At 41.9% G+C, this 17133-nt stretch overlaps 1 protein-coding gene and 1 pseudogene across 2 annotated transcripts; both read right to left on the bottom strand.

The window, feature by feature from the left end:
- Positions 1-2383: 2383 nt before the first annotated feature.
- On the bottom strand, positions 2384-7503 carry LOC147820465 (striatin-4 pseudogene; annotated as a pseudogene).
- Positions 7504-10365: 2862 nt separating this feature from the next.
- On the bottom strand, positions 10366-17019 carry LOC147820464 (uncharacterized). Of its 2 annotated transcripts, XM_087204188.1 has the most exons (5): positions 15653-17019; positions 14929-15033; positions 14071-14545; positions 12481-12632; positions 10366-11957 (listed from the first exon to the last, which is right to left on the bottom strand). In XM_087204188.1, exons 3-5 carry the CDS (start codon positions 14393-14395, stop codon positions 11814-11816), a joined length of 621 nt encoding a protein of 206 aa, XP_087060314.1. In that variant the 5' UTR covers positions 14396-14545; positions 14929-15033; positions 15653-17019; the 3' UTR covers positions 10366-11813. The 2 variants fall into 2 exon arrangements, with proteins under 2 accessions (XP_087060314.1, XP_087060315.1); XM_087204189.1 differs by lacking the exon at positions 15653-17019 and having other exon boundaries at positions 14929-15642.
- Positions 17020-17133: the final 114 nt, after the last annotated feature.

Here is a 17133-nt window from a genome sequence, read left to right as displayed (position 1 = left end):
TGGTAGCTTGGCATGAGTATGAAACAGGTACACATGCTCCTGGAGAAAGGGGAAACGTAACAACCGTCTACACCGTGGGACACAACCTGATCAAGGTACTGTGCATCTGGCTTCTTAGCATAGCTTCAAAATGTTCAAGGAGTTAAAAAGAAACACCAAGACATTTAAACGGTTCTCTCTCTTGAAATCAGCACAGCTAATTTGAAGCTAATTCACAAGTTCTAGCCTCAGATTTTATAAAGCAGAGCATGGTTTATTTCTGTTATTATTAATTTATTAATCCAATTATTAAATCTACAGTTATACATTAGAATATGAGAATATGAGTCTACTGTTATTTTGGGGAAACCAGTATTGTATAGATTTAATTGTTGGAACCCTTTCCTGACAACATGTCGTTTCAGAATTACGTTGAAGCACAAACATAAACATGTGTTTGTTGCTAGTATTGGTACTTAGCTGTAGTAAGAGAAATAAATGTTAGCTGATACATAGTTCTAGATACAGAAATTGAAATGAATGTACTCCAGGCTTAGTTTTATTTGGCAGAAAAGATGAGATTAATGGTTCTAAAAGTTAAACAACTAATATAAGCCCAGGGGAGAATATGCTTTACTAAGTATTTTAAAGCAGTATGTTGCAAAAGCTAGAGCTTATGTTGGGCAAGGCCAAACTTCTTAAAGCAACACTGAAAATGCAAAAAAAAAAAAAACCAAACAATGAAAATGCAAACAAAACAATAGCTAATATTTCTTTAGTGCTTCTTATGTACCACAGATATTAAGCCTTTTAAGTGTATTAACACATTTGATCCTCATAACACGATTATGAACTAGGTCCTATTATTATTTCCATCTTAAAGATGAGGAAACTGAAGCTTAGTGAGATTAAATAATTTGTCCAAAGTTATAGAATAAAACGCAGCCTCTGTGGACATTGCATTTATGAATGACAACATAATTAAATAATTTTTATTAAAAATCTTTTAAAAACAGTAATCTTTTGGAAACTTTTGAGAAACTTAGCCTCATGTTGAGGGTTACAAATGGAATCAGATTTAACTTTTTGAGTCAAATAGTTTACTTGTGAAAAATTATTCTGAATACTTGTTAATTTTGAAAATAAAAAAATATTAATAGCATTAACATTTACTTGCTAGAATTAATTTAACTTTTAAGAATCAAATGTTAAATATTGTGTACAGAAAGTATAAGAACACAGAAGTACTTCATGTTAACCTTTTTCTTCTAATTGTTTTTCTGGATTTTTATATATATGTACATAGGACTAGGGCTTTAGTCACTTGTGCTCCTAGAGGACAGATTACATCATGACTTTATAGTCATTTTCTCATCTTTGAATAGAGTTGTATAAAGAACATATTACTGCTGGGGATTTAGCTCAGTGGTACCACCACCTGCCTTGAAAGTGCAAGGCCCCTAGTTCAATCCCCCATACCAAAAAAAAAGAGAACATATTATTAATGTATGACTACACTATTTTACAAAGTAAGACCTTAAATGGGAACAACTTTTAGCTATTGAATAGGTATCAAGATAATGCATATATAAAAAAAGATAATGCATATATGTTAGAAAAATATTTATTTTAATATTTCTAGCTCTCTCAATTACTAAAACAATCCATGCTCACATAAAGTTTTTTATTTTCTTTTTAATTTTTATTTATTTATTTACTCCAAAGGGTTTATTGAGACAAGTTTTCACGTACAATTCAGGGGCAGAGGGTGGCTTATAAACAGGAACCTGAAGGGGGGTCAAGGGCTTGGACTCAGGGTAGAACCCAAATGAAGAGTGAAATAAACAGAGGCAAAATGTGGAGCCAGGAAGAGACTGATGAAGACTATCACACAGTGATAACTTGGGGAGGGGCGCCATTAAAATCCTGTCCATTTTTACAGATATACGGGGAGCTGCACGGGGTCCCCACTTCACCCCCACGCCTTGGGGAGGAGCACCCTGGGAGACTGGGGGCAAAGTCTCAGCCCTGGAGGTTAGTGTCTGGAAAACAGGGGAAGAGCTGGGGGGTGGGCCAGGCAGGCTCCCATTGCCACAGGGGTCCCCATGGAGGAGGGGTGTCAGGGGACTCCTCCCAGCACAGCTCCCACAGGCCGGCGGGTGGGGGTCAAGGGGAGAACCTGGCACCTTCTGGCATCTTGGAAGAGCTGATCCCCAAAGACCCGGCCCTGGCTGAGCTGCATGTGAGAGGGCAGCAGGTGCAGGAATGGGTGTCTGAGGGGCCAGGCAGTGATTCCTGAGGGGCATGTCCCCAGGCCAGTGTGTGGGGACAAGAGCCAAGGGAAAGCATTCCTGGAACAGGGCCCTTAGTTAGCACCACCAGGCTCCGCAGCAGGTGGGGAGAGGCCAACCGGAGCCTCAGCCCCACCTGCCCAGCCCTGCTCCTCAGCCAGTGTGTTGGCCAGGGCGGGGCCAGGTGGGCATCATACGAAGACCTTGGCCAGGGCATCGGCGCCAGCACTGGCGATGAGGGCCTTGCTGGGTGGAGGCAACAGCATGGATGGCCTCCTCATGCTTCTTGCAGTGGGCAGTGATCTCCTGCACGCACATCTTATTGTCCAGGCTCCACAGGCGCAGGGAGCAGTCGTGGCTTCCTGACATCAGGAACACACCATTGGGGTCCACAGCTAGACAGGTGACCGCATCCAGGTGGGCAACCATGGAGCACACGGATTTACCTGTCCAATTGTCCAGGAAGTGGATGCCCCTGTCGTCATGGGCAGTGATGGTAAGGGACTGGTTGGGGTGACTCACCACCTGGTTGATTTGGGTTAGGCCGCTGCTCCCCCGGGACTCCAGCGTGAGGAGGGCACTGCCAGTCTCTAGGTCATACAGGATGGTGTCACCAGAGCGGAAGGAGGCCACGATGTGGGCAGGCTTGTTGCTGGTGAAGGCCACTGAAGTGAGAACTCCGTGCTCACTGGCTGTGGCGAAGGTACAGAGGCGGCCCGGGCTGCTGCTGGGGTCCCAGATGCGCACGGTGCCATCGGCAGAGCAGGAGGCCAGGCACTGGGAGGTGGGGCTGAAGGCCAAGCCCCACTCAGCATCCCCATGGCCCTCCAGGACGTGGCTCAGGACGCTGGGGTCTTAACCACCGTAGGGGTCCATGTTGAGGTCCGGAATCTTCCAGCTGTGGATGCGGGCGTCGTCACCCCACTGTAGCAGTATTCACTGTTGCTGCCCACAGCCACCGCCAACACAGGCCCCCTGTGACCTCGGAAGCCATGGTATGGTTCCACGTCCAGTGCAGCATTCTTCTTGGCCGTGACTGCCTTCTGCAGGTTCCAGAGCTTGAGTGTGCTGTCCTCGAAGGCGGTGAGCAGTGCCGACTGGCTGTGCTGGAAAGCCAGGGAGCGGATGCCATCAGAGTGCGAGCAGAAGGTGAACTTGGGGTTCCACGTCTTCTTGAAGGCATTTTTGCTGTCAGATCACAGCTGAGGTTGTTGTCGTTGGTGACGGTGAGATCTGCCGAGTCCCCCAGGCTCACCTCCCCGCCCCCGATAGTGTCCATGATGAAAACGTCTTAGTGGGGCCGGGGCTGGGCTGAGCCGGGAGGTGGGGCCGTCACTTTGGGCGGCAGCCCATCTATGTCCTGAAGGTCGGCCAGAATTCCCTGGAGTTTGACCCGACGGCTCTCCAGCTCGTGGGGGGGTCCCCTCACTGGTACACCGCCGGGGGCCCGGAGACCCCTCCCCGTCCTCCCCCGAGCCCAGGAGATCAAACTCGTTGATGGCATCCTCTGAGTCGTCCTCCTCATCCTCATCCTCATCCTCCATCTCAGGCACCAAGGCCTTGGAAGGGAGCTTCACACGCTGCTCCTTGTGCTGCACACTGTCCAGCTCGTCGTCCTCATCGCTGTCCTCATCCTCGCAGGTCTGCAGGAAGGGGATCTGCTCCAGCACCGAGCTACCCAGACGCTCTTTGCCATCTTTGCCTGCTGCATTCCTCTTGATCTGCTCCTCAGTCCGCTTCACCAGCAGGGACTCGCCGCCACTGAGGCCCCCAGGACTAGGTGCCCCCCGGGGGGCCCTCTCGCTGAACTCAGTAGCCCCGTTGAGCTCTAGGGAGCGTCCAAGCAGGGAGCGCACACGCTTGGACCGCATGTTAAGGATGGTGTCCGTGTAGCCCACCTCTTCCAGGTTCTGTCGGAGCAGCTGCCGTCCTTCCTTCCACACCAGCGGGCTGTTCTCCAGGGTGACTGACTCCACAGGGCCATTGGGAACTTGTTCTGGCAGATCTGGTTTCTTCTCCCCCTGGTTCAGGTCTGTCCCGAACTTCAGTTTATGATATTTGGCCCTTTCCTGCTTCAGCGCGTATTCTAACATCTTGATCCGCCGCACCAGGTCTGTCTTTAGAGTCTCCTGCCCTTTCCGGAGCGTTCTGCCTTCCAGCGGGCCTTCTCGGCCTCGAAGCGCGCCCACTAGTGCTGAATAAAGTGCAGGATCCCGGGCAGGCTCAGGGGCTCCGGGCCGGCCGCGGGCCCAGGGTTGCCTCCGCCGCCGCCGCCACCGCCCTTTCCTGCCGGGCCGGGCCCGGGGGCAGGGCCGGAGACCGGGGCCGTCCCAGGCGGGCCAGGACCCGCGGCGGCCGCTGCGTCTCGCGCGCCTGCCGCATAAAGTTTTTTTTAAATCAGATCATTCCCAAAGATATGAACAAAAAGTTAAATCCTTTTCTTGCTCCACCTAACAATTCCAACTGAAGGAAACTGTTAATAACAGTTTCTCATATACTGTTTTACAAGTTCTCTGTCCAGATACATAGCATCTATACATTGATTTAACCTTTGCGGAAGGGAAAACCCTCTAAATTATTGGCAAGTGCCAGTTACCTGGGAAAAGTGCTAACAATTACAATCTTCATTTAAAAAAAATACAATCTGGCGATTAATTTAAAGACTTTATTGGTTATCTGATAAAAACAAACAAAAAAGTTTTAACTAACTAATGGATACTGCTTCCAAACATAGCTTAAAAAATGTGGTTTTCACATGTTTTCCATTTTCCTCTAATTTAAGATAACCTCTGCTTTTAACAGAAAACTAGCACTTCTCCTGCGAGTGACATACTTCATTGTTTTAAACTGAGGGATTCATTTTTAAATAACTGTGTTTTCCAAATCATTTCTTTTATCTGCTTAAAATTTCCAAATCACCAGACTAAATAAATAGTATGAGGGGTCCCTTGAAATCAATCTGAAAATGAAATACACCACTAACCCAGTGATCTTTTGACCAGAGAGAGATCTTGCAATAATTTGGTACCTAGGGTGAATGATTTCTCCACTTGTCCCCTCTGTACTTACTTTACTCAGAAAAATCCATATGGAGAAAAGAGTAATTTGATTTTTCGTTGTTGTTGGAATGAAGTATTTTTCCTTACTGTTCCTGCTTGTGGCCCCTGAAGAAACATTCTTTAGGATTAGCTTTTAGTCCAAAGAATGCCTATTGAGTTAAAAAAAAAAAAAAAACCCCAACAAAACCTAATATAAACCAGGCATGGTAGTACGAGCCTGTAATCCCAGCAGTCTGGGAGGCTCAGGCAGGAGGATTCCCAGTTGGAGTCCAGCTTGGGTAGTTTAACCATTTAATGAGACCTTATCTCAAAATATAAAATTAACAAAAGGGCTGGGGATGTAGCTCAGTGAGAAGACTCTGGGCTCAATCCCTAGTGCCACACACACATGTGCACACGCGCACACACACACACTCCTAACATAAAACTCAATTCATAGGTGACCATAGACTACATATTCCCTAATTCTCAGACACTGAAAAAAATTCCATAGTGGCTGTTGGAATCCTTTCAGTTCTAGAACAATCTCAGAAATTCTATCTCAGTTTGAAATGTCCCGGTTTGGTGAGAACTTGGCTGGTCTGGCAGCTGTCCACACTGGCCAGGAATTCCAAACCCCATTTTTCTGTAGATCTAGAGATCACCTTTAAGCAAGTCTAAGCCTCTGTAAAACTCTCATAGTCCCACCTAGTAGTAGACAATTGCTGTGAGTTTTTAATGGTGTTTGGAACAAAATGTGGGTGCATTTTTTGGCTTGGCTATCATCCTTTTAATTATTATCTATAATCTTGGTAGCAACCTTGCCAGATAACTATTATTATCCCCACCTTACAGAATGTTATTTCTTTTCCTTTTTTTTTGTTTGTGAGTCAGGGTCTTACTACATATTTCAGTGTGAACTCACTATGCAGCCCACACTGGCCTCAAACTTACAGTGATCCTCCTGCCTCAGCCTGCCGAGTGCTGAGATTACAGGCGTGCATTGGATATTTCTAACTTGCAACATGGTCTCCCTTGTGCAAATGTTATTAGTGCTCCCCAGAGCCTTTGGATAAAGTCCTATTTTTTTCACCAAGGCCTGCAAAACACATCCCCCCGACCTTCACTTAGGTTTCCTTCCTGGTCACTGTCCCATCCCAGACACCACCCCCTTGGCCCTCATGTTCCCCCACAATGCACTGCTGGCCATGTCCCCGACTTACCCTGTCACTATCTGCACCAGGCCCCACTAGCCTGCTCTGTCCAGCCGAACACCCTTCCTAGTCCTGCTTTACCCATGTCCTTCTAAAATAGCAACCACCTCTGAGTCACTCTTGACGGCTTAGGATTAATTTCCCTCCTGGGGGTTCCGTTGAGTGGCACTGGTTTCACACAAACATGGGTTGTGTGAGTGGTGTAGCATAGCATTTCTCTTTTATTTTTTATTTATTTATTTTGGTACCAGGGGTCAAACTCGGGACCTTGCACTTGCAAGGCAGGCGCTGGAACCACTGAGCTAAATCCCCAGCCCTAGCATTTCTCTTTTAAACTTTGTAATCAAAAAGCCAATACCAAGTTTGAGCTTCATATCTCATTACAATATTGCTAATTCTTGAAACATCGCCTGTGCTAATCTAGTTGTGCCCTAGTGAGGGGACACTTTGTGTTGCAAGCGACAGATGTAACTTAAGGTGGCAGAAGCAAAAAAGAGCAACTTCTTGCTCAATAAAGATGGCGGGGAAAAGGAGAGTCAGTGACTAGGACAACCCCAGGCGACCCCTTAGCTCGGTCTCTGCCTCCCTTTCTTCTTGTGGGTTGGTGTCATTTCCTCTTTTGTAGAGGAAAGAGTTCTCCCTCTTAGGTGCACTTTTGAGAATTCCATGGACAGCTCTGGCCTATTTGGGCCTCGCCCTTATCCCTCCAACAGCAAAGCCCCCAGGGTGCACATTAATCAAGGCAGTAATGATGCTCGTTTTCACTCTCTTCTTAAATCGGTAAATGCGCAATTGGTGGATGTCCCTCCTCACAGTGGACCATTTGAGAGCTTCTGAGGAAACAAGGACAGAGGCTGGGAGAGAGATGAATGTGCTTAGGAGACTGTAGCTCACACAGCCCTCACCTCCACCAAATCCTGCTGGTACCTCGAGGCTTCTGACCACCTTGAGGCTCTGAATTGTCATCTTCAGTAGGCTCATGCTGCTGATAAAGAGAGTGAAATGGATAATTCTTGGTTGCAGTGGGCTGTGCTGGGCTTCACAGGGTGTGGAGCAGCTGCCCTGGTCTCTATCCCCTCCATGCTTCCAGGGTTGTTAACTAAAAATGTCTCCAGACATTGTCACATGTGCCCTGGGAGTCAGATTCCTTCTCCTCCTTCCACCCCTTGAAAACCACTGGCATACTTACATAGAGAGCTGCTTGAGGTCCTGAAGCATAAGAACTAGGAGGAAGCTGGGTGTGGTGGTGCAGCCTTGTAATCCCAGCACTCGGGAGGGCTGAGACAGGAGGATCGCAAGTTCAAACCCAGCCCGGGGAACTTAGCAATTTGGCGAGATCCTGTCTCAAAAATTTTTAAAAGGAGGGCTGGGGATTTAGCTCAGTGGTTTCGCTGCCTGCTGCGCAAGCGCGCAAGGACCCGAGTTTGATCCCCAGTACCAAAATAAATAAATAATTTAGGGCTGGGGATTTAGCTCCATGGTTCTGGCACCTGCCTCGCAAGCGCAAGGTCCCAAGTTTGATCCCCAGTACCAAAAATAAAGTCCATTTAAAAAAAGGAGCTGAAGGGGCTGGGGATTTAGCTCAGTGGCCCAAAAGGCAAAATTTAGCTCAGTGCCGCTGCCTGCCTCAAAAGCGCAAGGTCCTGAGTTCAATCCCCAGTACCAAAAAGAAAATGGGGCTGGGAATGTAGATGAGGCAAAGGGGTTCCCCAGTGTATGCAAGGCCCTGAGTTTGATTCCCAGCATTGAAAAAAAAAAAAAGTACCGTGTTTTGGTTCTTTAAAACAAATTTTATTTTACTTTATTTCATTCCCCTCCTCAAGCCCTCTCCCCTCCCTATGTACAGAAGCTGTTTCCATTTTTTCCTTCTATTTTCACTTTTTTTCTTGTGCCTTCCTTCCTTTCTCCCTCCTCCCTCCCTTGTTGCCCTTCCCATTTGAACACTTTCTTCCCATTTCCCAGCATCCAGTATACATTTCATTCCTTTCCTCCATTTTCAGTTTCTCACACCAGAAACAATGCGGTATTTAATCATGTGTGTCTGTGGCTGGGGATTTAGCTCAGTGGTTCCGCCACCTGCCTCAAAAGCACAAGGTTCCGAGTTCGATCCCCAGTACAAAAAAAAAAAAAAAGTGTAAACATGTGTGTCTGATTTATTTCACTTAAGAGTATGGTCTCAAGGTCCATCCATTAGCTATAAATGTCTGAAGCTCATCGTTCTTCATGGCAGAGTAGTACTCCATTGTATTAAAAAACAATCTTTATCCACTCATCTGTTGAAAAGCATTTGGGCTGTTTCCAAGATATAAATTTTATTTTATTTTATGCATTTTGTTTTAGTTTTTGTGTTTGTTTGCTTGTTTGAAACAGGGCCTCCACATGTAGTTGAGGGTGGCCTTGAACTCATGGTGATCTTCCTGCCTCAGCCTCTTATGCCCAGCAACCCCCCCCCCAAAAAAAACCCAAAAAAGTAATTTGAAAGGAAATACTATATTTTTTAAAGAAAATACTATACCCTGCTATAAATGAAGAACTAGTTTGGTTGGGGTTTTTTGTTTGTTTGTTTGTTTGTTTTGAGACAACTTCTCCCTGTGTACTCCAGGCTGGCCTTGGACTCACTATGGAGCCCAGGCTGGCCTCAAACTCCCCGTGATCCTCCCATCTCAGCCTCCTGAGTGCTGGGATTATAGATGTGCATCGCCACACCTGGCAGAACCAGTATTTTTTAATACCCTTAAAGTAAATATATAATTTAAAAATAAAAAACTGTCATTTTTGTTCCACCTAATATCACCTCCAATGTAAAAAGAGTATTATCAGGCATGGAAAGCAACAGGGAATGTGTAAATGTTATTTAGCATGTTCCTGTAAACTGAGTCCTAAAGCCAAACCCATTATGCCATTTCACGGTATCTCATAAGGTGAGCCTGGTGGCACATGCCTGCCATCCCAGAATTAATGTCTAACATTAATGTTGTTAGACGGGGTCAAAGAGGGACAAAGGACGGGCTGAGAGGCCAAGCTAGAGGACAGATCATTTTAAAAAGCTGAAAAATTCACAGGATGGGAAATGTGAGTCTCTGGATTAAAATTTCACAAACTGGTCAGGAAAGGAAAGGGGTGCCAACTCTCTCAAGTCTCATAGCACTTGACAGCCCCAGCCCAGCCCACTCAGCATCATCTCTGGAGCCCCAGTCAGGGGCCCTCTGTCTCCAGTGACACTGCCACATGACACCCTGCTGGGGTGCAGCACCAGTGAGAGTGTCTGCCATCCTTGGTGGGTGAGTGTGGAGGCTGGATAATAAGGCTAACTCAGGCGTCAGCTGGATTCTCCAAGGGGCCACCCCTATGAAAGCTGGTCATCTAAAAGCAGAGGGGACAGTGGGTGTATCAAGGGGGCTTCTTGGCCCAAGGGTAGAAAAGCAGCCAGACTTGCCAGGCAGACATAGCAGCCCAGATGGGACGAGGTGGGGTAAGGGGGAGCACTGGCATTTTCTAGCATAATCCAAAATACTGTCACATAACCCAAACTATTGTCAGCAACAAAGGTTTTGAGCACAAATAAAACTCACTGACTCGATTCCTTTAATTATCTTGTGAGCCCTCTAGGGTATCCTTTAAGACTATTGCCCTTTGTGCTTATGTATCTACTTACTAATGGAATCAGAACATGTTTTAAAACTCAAGAACTGGAACCACATTTACTAGAGTGGCTCTTTTTTAAGTTTAACAAATTCATTCATTAACTTAATATGATGAAATCAAGTGACATAAAATCTGAGGCTTTGGCATTAATTATTGAATTTATCTAATTTTATTGTATTTTAAAAATTGGAAAGAGTGAAACAGTATTTCCAAACACCTGAGAAATAGTACAGCATCTGCCCCTAAACAATTTGAAAGAAGACCAAGTTTAAGTTAGAATCTCATTTTATATAATGGATAACATAAATTAAGTCAGCCTTTAAACCACACGTGTATCCAGTAAATAGTCGCACTTGTATATAAAGAACATTTGGTTTTCTTGCACTTGCTGAACATTCTATTGTTATTTATTTCGAACGGCTGATACTATCAGCAACAGTTTTCATAGCTTGCATTGTTCCAAAAGTTAAACAATGTAATAAATAATAACAAAATAATATATTTCTCTTAAAAATTTTAAATTATGAAATATAGCTCAAAACAATAACTGAGAACTAATGTATCTTCCAAAGTTGAAAAGGATAAATGGCTCAGAACTAGGCAAGTTAGGAACACTACAGAACAGAGCACTTCCTTAACAGGAAATCAATCTAGAGATTGTTTCTCATTCCCTGAAGAGTTAAGTTGAAAGGTACCAGGGATGGCAAATGATGCATATATATTTTTTAAAGTATAAAAAATCTCAGTAAGAAAAAGTTCCTCATTACCTCTGTTAGCAGTGCAAAATGCCATTTTAAATTCCAAAAGTAAAGATTTACTTGCATGTATACTTGTTTTAGAATAAAATATAAATATGAAACAGTGCCCATATGAGGAATAAACATACAAATAAAAATATATCTTTTAAAAACTGGGATATAATATCCTAATAAAATGATGAGAACAATGAGTTCTTATTTGAATGTCCAATTAAACTAAAATAGGAAACTTTAAAATAATAGGTATTTCTCTGAACAAATTATAGTAAGACTCCATCCAGACTACTCTTGGCAGTATATTTCTTGCATAACATGGTCATTCCATATATCCTACAATTTATCTGAAAACTGCTAAGAACATTTGATGAAGCTTTAAAAATGTCTTTCCCTACTAAATTTGAACAAATAAAACTATACAAAGAAGTAATAGAGAGGCAAAGAATTTACATGCTTATTGCTTTTGTGGACATTGGTAGATCACAAACAGTACACTACAGTATCAGAATATCTGAGAAAGATAAGATAGCCACAGATTTAACTTTAAATTCTCTTCTGAGGTAAAATTCTCTTGCATTTAATTATAGAAGTTTTCAATCCCTGGTATTTCCTCTCCCAAATCAAAAGATTTTGGTTCTGTTTTGTTTTTTGTTTCTTTTGCTGCTTGAAATACACATTTTTTGCATGAAATATATTTGTAAACTTTACATAAAAAATACTAAAAACACAGAAGGAATGAACGTCCAGTTTGAAAATGTTAATGCTAACATGTTAAATGGCTTTTCAAGAAGTAGACTTAACGATAACATAGTTTTGCAGTTCTGGATATAACAGCTGTAGAGGAACTGTCGGCAAAACAAAAACTAAGGACAGAAAAATGAATTGGTAAGCTCAATCTACATTTCCGAAAACACCTTGTTTTTCTTTAAGCTTTTCAATGTAGTGGCATAGCTTCAGGGACGGCCCCAGCTTCAAACCCATATACTTAGTGATTATGTCATTATTGAGCAGCAGCAGGGCTTTCCCATCAATTTCCTACGGAAAGAAAGCAGTTATAATTAATAATACTTTCACATCTGATCACAGTGCTATTTCTTTATAAGAACATGTAAAACAGCTAGAAAGCAGCTCACTGCAAATGTGTAGTCTCTGAATATGCATCTGCTTGATAAAAACTATTAAAATATAATCTGAACAGTGAAACATGTGATACTTTATAAATACACTTCAAATTTTAAGAAAAAATTTAATATTTAAAAATGAATTATGTCAAGATATGCAATTTTAAAAACTGGATGCTGAATAAAATAATATATAACTATGACAAAAGGAGCATATCTAGTATACTAGGTACATGGACGCCCATTTAAAGAACCGACCATTAACTTACTATTGAGGGATCTAACACTGGACAAAATAACCTTTCTTACAAATGGAAAAATTAGTTCGTACAGTTCCCCCACCACCCACAGAACACAGTACCTAACAGAAAGGCGGGCACAGAGGCCATTCAAAGGCGTTATGGCAGCAGGTAAACCAGATCAAAAGATAACATTACCTGGGTCCTCAGGAGCCAGGTGAGGGGGCCTGATATCTGAGGATCTGTATGGTTCAGAAACTGGATCACATCTTCCACAGACCAGTTTAAAGGGTTTTCAGGGAAGGTTTGTTTCACAGTATCAGTTTTAGATTCAATTGGAGAGCTTGTAGCTTGAGTGGGGAGGAAAAAAAACAAATTATATTTGACCTGATCATTATCTTGAAAGAAGAAATGCTAGATAGGAAGTAATAGTCTCAGCCCTAGAACCTTCTCTTAAGTATCCAAGCAAGGACTTAAAAGTCTACCTGTAAAATTAAAGAAAACCTATATAAAGGGGATCTGGGGAGAGCAGCATTAAGAACATCCCATCTGACCTCCTGCAAACAGCAGAGGCAGGTTCAGAAGTTTCCTTAAAACTTCAAAGATCACAAAAATAACCCTACCAAAAAAATAAAATAAAATGACTTCACAGTCTAAGGCCTTTCTGTCTTCAGGAAAATACAGCAAACAACCTGTTATTTGGGTTAAATTAGGTTAATCTAACCTAACCCGTTACTCTGTTAAGTTTGCTTCAATGAATCTCTCTAGGTTTCTTCTCTCCCTTCTCCAGAATAAATTAGGTTTATTTTGCTAGCTAAATACAATGGAAAACCACCCACCCAAATTTACTGTTCTATAATTGCTTACATTTGTCCCTTTGTTTTTCATTTGTTTCGCTGCTGCTGAGTGTTGGGGATGGAACTCAGTACTTCGTGAATGCTAAGATGCTAGGCCCTAAATTTGTTCACTTTAATAACAAGTTTCAATGACCCCATTAACTTGGGAGAACCAAACTGATTCTTTCCCCAAATCTTTCCCATGCATTCAATTTGGATATTTTTAGCACCACTTTTACTCTTTAAATCCCCATCTTTCATGGCTTACACGTTGTTCTGAATGTAGACGAACACAAGATTATTTTCTGCTGAACTAAGTTGAAAGTAACTTTAACATTTAAAAAGTTTCTCTTTTACGTTTAATTGCATAGTAATAAATGTTCTGATTGAAGGTTTATATTTTTTAATAAACAACTGAGGTATGAAATAATTAGACCTTAACAGGTTTCAGCCATGCTGTTCATTGTCAGTTGTGCTGACATTTCTTTGTGCCCTGACAAGTACTCACTCAAGGAGAAAGCTGGACTCCCCAAAGTTAGTGTGTGAGGATAACAGAAGGAGGTTTTATTATTCACTAGAACCTAGTAATAACAACACAAATTATCCTCTTTTGTATGAACTAATTAAAGGCATAGCATTTCTTCCTATTATCTGGTATGTGGGCATTTTGGGGGCGTTTAGAATTATTTATCCCGGGAAAAGGCTAAAGAAGAATAGCGGATTAAAAGCACTCCAAGGGGGCATTATGGGTATCAGTGGAGAAGAGCCATATTAGTTGATCAATACAGTGCCTTGCACATAATGTACAATCAATAAATGTTAGTCATTATAAATGTCACCTAAAACCAGCCCTCCAAATAGGAAACAAACAACTCGCACTAGTTTGTAAGAAAGACGTTGATGAATACAAGTTACATAGTGTTATTTATAACATGTGTCACTCCGAACTCACCAAAATCAGCTGAGTATTGGAAAGATGTTCTAGGAGGCTTACTCTCCAGGCACCCAGAACAGCTGCTCATGTCCAAGCTACGTTTCAGGCTGGAATATCCCTGGGTCAGAGTTGCTGAATGTGATACTGTGGAAATTTCTGCAGGCGACATGTTGTTGCTGCCAGGATACCTGGGGCTGGCAGGTGTATCAGAATATCTCATGCACGTACAGTGAGTATGGCCACAACACTGGTTAGGAACTGGTGAACCACCACAGAATGGCTCCTCCTCCTGCAGGGGTTCTTGCTCGATTTCCTGTGATTCTTCATAATCCAAAAATGCCATGTTTTCCTCACCATTATCTTCTGGTCTGCCAACTGGTGAAGTTGGGCTGTAACTCTCAGAGTGAGAAAATGAAGTGAGACGCTTTATTCTCTCCTTTTCCTTGGCTTCAGCTCTTCCCAAATCTGAGAAGCTCTGTCTCCTGAGTTGCTTCTAAAGTGACACAGGCCCAGCATAGATCAACAAGTGAATAAAAAAGGAAGTGAGCAGTCAGTACATTATGATTTATATTCTAGGCAACATTGCTCTACATTATTAAATGCTCTTTTGATTTGAAGATTAATGTTTATTCCCCTTCGGCCTTACATCTTAACTGTATTTTACTTATTTTAGGTACAAACATAAAAATACTCATTTGTCATATATTTACCAAACCGAAACTTCAGTGTGCTTCCAACGGTTTCAGTGCTCTGTCTGCTCCTACCGTAAGAGTATATCAGCCTTCCTAGTTTCACAGTTCTGTATCAGCTCCAGCTGACTGGCATCTTTAGAAAACAGACTTATCATAGTTATGAGAATATTTCAATACTACTTACAGGAGAGTCCCAATCATGTTCCGCTTGTGAACACTGAATTTCTGACACCTTTCTATCAATAGCATCACACTTCTTATCTAGCAGTTGAATGGCATCACATATGACCTATTATAGTGAAAGGTATTATTAGTTCCTATGTCAAAAGAAAAGTAACATGTCAGAATGCCATTAAGCCCAATTTCAACTGCGAGGCACAATGAAAAGTTCTCGAGGCACCAGAAACAACTTCTTTGCTACTTGAGGCCTAGGTGTAGGTGACACGAGCCCACCCGGCTGAGACAAGGATCCTGGACCTGCCGCTATCCTACTCCATCCAACTCACGGGGACATTGGAAGGAGGAAGCAAAGGCATCACAGCCCCTCTACACCATCCCATTTATGATGTGGCCATTTCACATCAAGGAAGGTGCTATTTCGGGAAAGAAATGTTCAAATCTGCTAAAAGGTCAAAGAGTGACCTTCCATGCAATGACTTAGGAACTAACGGTGAATTTTCTGCTCTGGAAAGAACATGGAGCCAAATACAATAGATGTGACTTCTGGCTTCACTGTTTTTTACAGTCATTCAGTCAACAAACTTACAAAACTGAGTACAGGACTCCTACATGCCTTTCATGAAAAAAATCTGAGAATTCTTGAAATACACTGACAATACAAACAAAGAAAAATAAAATTTCACTTTAACATTTTCAAAAGGCACGTTAAAAAGACAGAATTTTCATACCTGACATTGGCCGATGACCACCAGAAGTTGTCTTAGTTCTTCTTTGTGGGGTATGTTCAGTTGAAATTGTTCCTGCTGTGATATTTTAAAAGTAGTTAATGCTTTATTTCTGTAAGGGACATACTGAGTACTAGGGGAGAAAAACCACTTTATATTTATCTGTTTAAATTGTTGTTATTTTTCAGCAACCTTTCAAACATTTTAATCTAAAGCAGAGATAAAATAAAAATTCACACTATTATAAGGATGGAAATAATAATTACCAATTAAGAAAAGAGGCAAGGAAAGAATTGATTTTTTAAAAGAATCTAGTTTTATATTTCCAGTACAAAACTGCTCTAAATTTCCTACTACATATGAAAAGCGGGGGAAGTAAAGCAGTTAGGAGCTCATTGTCTAATCAAAGAAAGCATGTAAATTCAGTAGGGAGAAAGCGTGTGTGTTTTCTTAAGTATGAGTTTAGAAGAACTCCACAGTATATAAAGAATTTAAAACGTTTCCTTTAAAATGGGTAAAGTTTAAGAGCAACTAAAATTACTTACAGGATTCACAGAATCCTTTGGATAGCCAAAAAGAATATCACTCTCTCCACCACTACTACCACTAAGACCGCCACCAAGATCACCACCAGGTGGTTTATCACAAGTAGCGAAAATTTATGAACAAAAGGAAAGATCAAAGACAGAACTAAAAGAAAAGCTGAGGAGTTTAGTTTCACTTTCAAGAAGCTCCAGAGCCCTATTTGCGTTATCAAAGGCCCTTTGCTCATTTTAAGTACTATGACCACAGAATGAATATACTTGCAAAACTATGTTCTCATTAACCCTTCTACACTGAGCTTAACCCCTCATGTACTTAGGGTAGAAAGACTAGTCTTCTGCACTAAAACTGTTTTAAAAGCACACATTTCTGAACATGAACGAAAGCATAAATGGTACATGGCTTTTGATTTTTAAATAATCCAGTAGTGCCACTCTGTGGACAATATAGGAAACACTTAAGCACTTATTTTTCTTGATAAATTAAAGAAGTTTGGATTGGTGTTCTTTACAATACCTAATGTGTGTACCTTGCTTCACGCCAGCAGTGATGTTAAAGAAGCCCTAAATCTTGGTCTTATTTGTTATGTAATAAAGCCATATAGAGTACTGCAGATTATTAAGGAATTTCTTGCCTTTTTTGCTCAGTTTGTTACTCAATACTATTCCTCAGTGAATTTAAATCCATCTTTATTTGGATTTTTTTTAATGTATGAAATATAAAATAGAGAAACTCTGCTATAGATGTTTAGAGTAAACAAAATAAGTAAAACTATATTATAAGGGTTAGTTCTGTGATCATTACTTATAGAAGGTATTTTATTGCCCCACAATTCAAGTCAATATGTATTTTAAAATATATATATGGTACCATTACTTAAATTAATGTCAATAATAAAAAGGTGACATTTTTATTAAAGCCAATTCATGTGTTTTTCAAAT

This window comes from Heterocephalus glaber, unplaced genomic scaffold (assembly GCF_053883595.1).
Source record: "Heterocephalus glaber isolate CG9 unplaced genomic scaffold, H.glaber_assembly_v1.0 deba00001874, whole genome shotgun sequence".
NCBI classification, from domain to species: domain Eukaryota; kingdom Metazoa; phylum Chordata; class Mammalia; order Rodentia; family Bathyergidae; genus Heterocephalus; species Heterocephalus glaber.
Note: the sequence above shows the minus strand (reverse complement) of the source record. Positions and strands in the feature narration are given on the sequence as shown.

Excerpts from the sequence above, each read along its gene's own strand:
- LOC147820464 (XM_087204188.1), bottom strand. The coding sequence starts at position 14,395 with ATGGCATTTTTGGATTATGAAGAATCACAGGAAATCGAGCAAGAACCC. Across the intron at positions 12,633-14,070 it reads CCAATACTCAGCTGATTTTG|CTACAAGCTCTCCAATTGAA; the intron begins GTGAGTTCGGAG and ends TCCCCACTCAAG. Across the intron at positions 11,958-12,480 it reads CCTGGCTCCTGAGGACCCAG|GAAATTGATGGGAAAGCCCT; the intron begins GTAATGTTATCT and ends TTCTTTCCGTAG.